The following is a 2,612-nucleotide window of genomic DNA, read 5'->3' as shown; positions in this document are numbered from 1 at the left end:
CTAAATAATAAAATAATCTTCTCTCTCTCTCTCTCTCTCTCTCCATAGTTAAACTAATATACACTACATTTAAAATAAAATATGCGTATATTTTAAAGCTTACAAATGCAAAAAGGGAAATTCTAGTATAGTCGTCAAATGCAGCAAAATAAATCTTGATTATACTTGTTATACAGTTTAACATAGATTAACAGCATAAGTAGAGCAAATCTATGTTTGACAGATTCTGCTTTATTTCTGTTAGCAATCTGCTATCAGATTGTATTCTGATATTTAGATTCAGTTTCACAACTCATGGTTAACTCTTAACCAAGGTTTAATTTATTCTTTATCTCTTTCTAATGCTAGAATTCGAAAGAAATGAGAAACTGGGCCTTAATGTTAATGTTAAATAATGAAAATCTGTAGCATATGTTAAAAGCACTACAGATTCAGACAATGACAACAAAATTATGACAATGTAGAAATATCAGCTATATAATCTGATAGTAAATTAATAACAAAAATCAACAACTCTGTCAGCAAAACACAAGCTTAATACGGATTTAGTTGATATCAATTTGCTAGCAATTTTTGACCAAATTTGTTATCAATCTGTTAGTATATCATAGACAGTTTACTTACCGAGTCATTACTCACTTCTACATAGGTCTTTAATCGAATAAGAGAGGAAAAACAAACCGATTTATTTAAAAAATTAATCGCAATTGCCGGAGATGTTGGTGAAGAAAATTTGGGATTGTCTTCACAAGATAGAACAATTTTAATAGATACAGTAGAAGTCGTTTTCCATTCAGCCGCTACGTTGGACTTTGAAGCCGATCTAAAGACTACAACAAATGTTAACTTATTAGGAACTCGCAGAATCGTCCAACTCTGTCGAGAGATTAAAAGACTCAAGGTAAACCGATATTCTAAAAAAATATTTTACAAGCGCTTCTTTCATTTTTGAATACAGATTTACCTTTATTTATTTGTTTTAATGTTTAATTATTTATGCATAATTTTCTAAATTCAATGTTTGCTATTTTAGGTGCTGGTTCATGTTTCTAGTGCGTATGTTAATGCAGTATTGCACAACGTCGATGAAATAATATATCCTGCGCCAGCGGACATAAATACAATTTTGAAACTAGTTGATACACTAGATGATGCTACCTTAAATTCCAAAACACCAGAGATATTAAAAAATCATCCAAATCCTTATACATTCACCAAACATTTGGCTGAACACGAAGTATTAAACGGAGGCTTTCCAGCGACTATCGTTCGTCCTTCGATGAGTAAGTTTTCATTTAATGACATGATATGAGAATTATATCATTATTATTATGTTATATCATTATTATTTATGTTGCTATATTTAAAAAAATTTTATATAAATTCAGTAGCGGGAGCATGGAAAGAACCAGTTCCAGGATGGACAATATCAAAAAATGGACCACAAGGTTTCATATTAGGTGCCAGTAAGGGTATCATAAGAAGATTGCCAGTTGCAAAACATCTTATTTACGATTACATTCCAGTAGATATGGTCGTAAATAGTTTGATTGTCGCAGCTTATAATGTTGATCGTGATAGGTAATTTTGAAAAAATTTTGCACATATTTTACTTTATAGAAGAGACATGCACTTTCTTTAAATTATGATATTTAAATTATAATATTTAAGTTTCGTAATCTGTAATTTTAGCGACAAAGGGTTAAAGGTGTATCACTGTACATCTAGCACGTGTAACTCTTTCAAATGGGAGTCTGTAGAAAAGGAAATTAATATCTATTTACACAACTATCCGATACGAAGCGCCGTTTGGTATCCATATCTCAAATTTTTACCATCGCTCTTTTTGTTTAGAATCTCGGCTATCTTTGTTCATTTCATTCCTGCTTATATTTTGGATGCAATTACACGATTATGCGGAGGCCGTCCTATGTAAGATTCAATATTTCATATAAAGTATATATCGATTCGTTATGAAACTTCTTTTTGAATGAATGTGTCTTTCTTATTTTTTCAGTCTAGTTCGTTTGCATACAAATGTCAATAGATCATTAGAACGCCTTGAGAAATTTATCTTTCAAGAATGGAGATTTAATAATCCGCGCTTGTTGCAGTTACACGAATCATTATCACTAGAAGATCAAAAATTATTTACCCTTGATGTAAGACCATTAATCTGGAAAGACTATTTTACAGATTTGATACAAGGTGTCAGAACATATCTTCATAATGAATCTCCAAAATCTTTACCAAAAGCACGTTCCAAACATAAAATGTAAGTATATTTGTTGAATATATGATTACGTAATCAATGATTATATATTTATAGCAATTGACATTTATATTTCAGTCTTACGATTGCTCATCTGGGTTTACAAGCTGCTCTGTTAGGTTTGATTTGGTGGCTGGTTAAAATTTTATTTGCTACAACGTGGACAAAAACTGGTTTAGTTGTACCAATAACATATATCCTGTTTGATCAGTTATAAATATTAAAATATTCCAGTATAATCTGATAATCTATAAATGTAATATTATATTTGAATATATTTTCATTTATTCATACATGGAATATATATATATATATATATTCATAAAATTCATTTTTTATT

At 29.9% G+C, this 2,612-nt stretch overlaps 1 protein-coding gene across 1 annotated transcript in view; it reads left to right on the top strand.

The window, feature by feature from the left end:
- LOC105620105 (putative fatty acyl-CoA reductase CG8306) overlaps positions 1–2,565 on the top strand; it is a 5,847-nt gene extending 3,282 nt beyond the window's left edge. The window contains exons 2-7 of the mRNA XM_012201611.1: positions 650–901; positions 1,034–1,283; positions 1,389–1,581; positions 1,693–1,932; positions 2,018–2,275; positions 2,351–2,565. Of these exons, the coding sequence (XP_012057001.1) occupies positions 650–901; positions 1,034–1,283; positions 1,389–1,581; positions 1,693–1,932; positions 2,018–2,275; positions 2,351–2,489 (1,332 nt within the window). The 3' untranslated portion in view covers positions 2,490–2,565. The remainder of the gene's footprint in view (positions 1–649; positions 902–1,033; positions 1,284–1,388; positions 1,582–1,692; positions 1,933–2,017; positions 2,276–2,350) is intronic.
- The last annotated feature ends 47 nt before the right edge of the window (positions 2,566–2,612 follow it).

Source organism: Atta cephalotes, assembly GCF_000143395.1.
Source record: "Atta cephalotes unplaced genomic scaffold scaffold00024, whole genome shotgun sequence".
Taxonomy (NCBI): domain Eukaryota; kingdom Metazoa; phylum Arthropoda; class Insecta; order Hymenoptera; family Formicidae; genus Atta; species Atta cephalotes.
The sequence above is the reverse complement of the archived record's forward strand: the minus strand, read 5'-3'. Positions and strand labels throughout refer to the sequence as shown.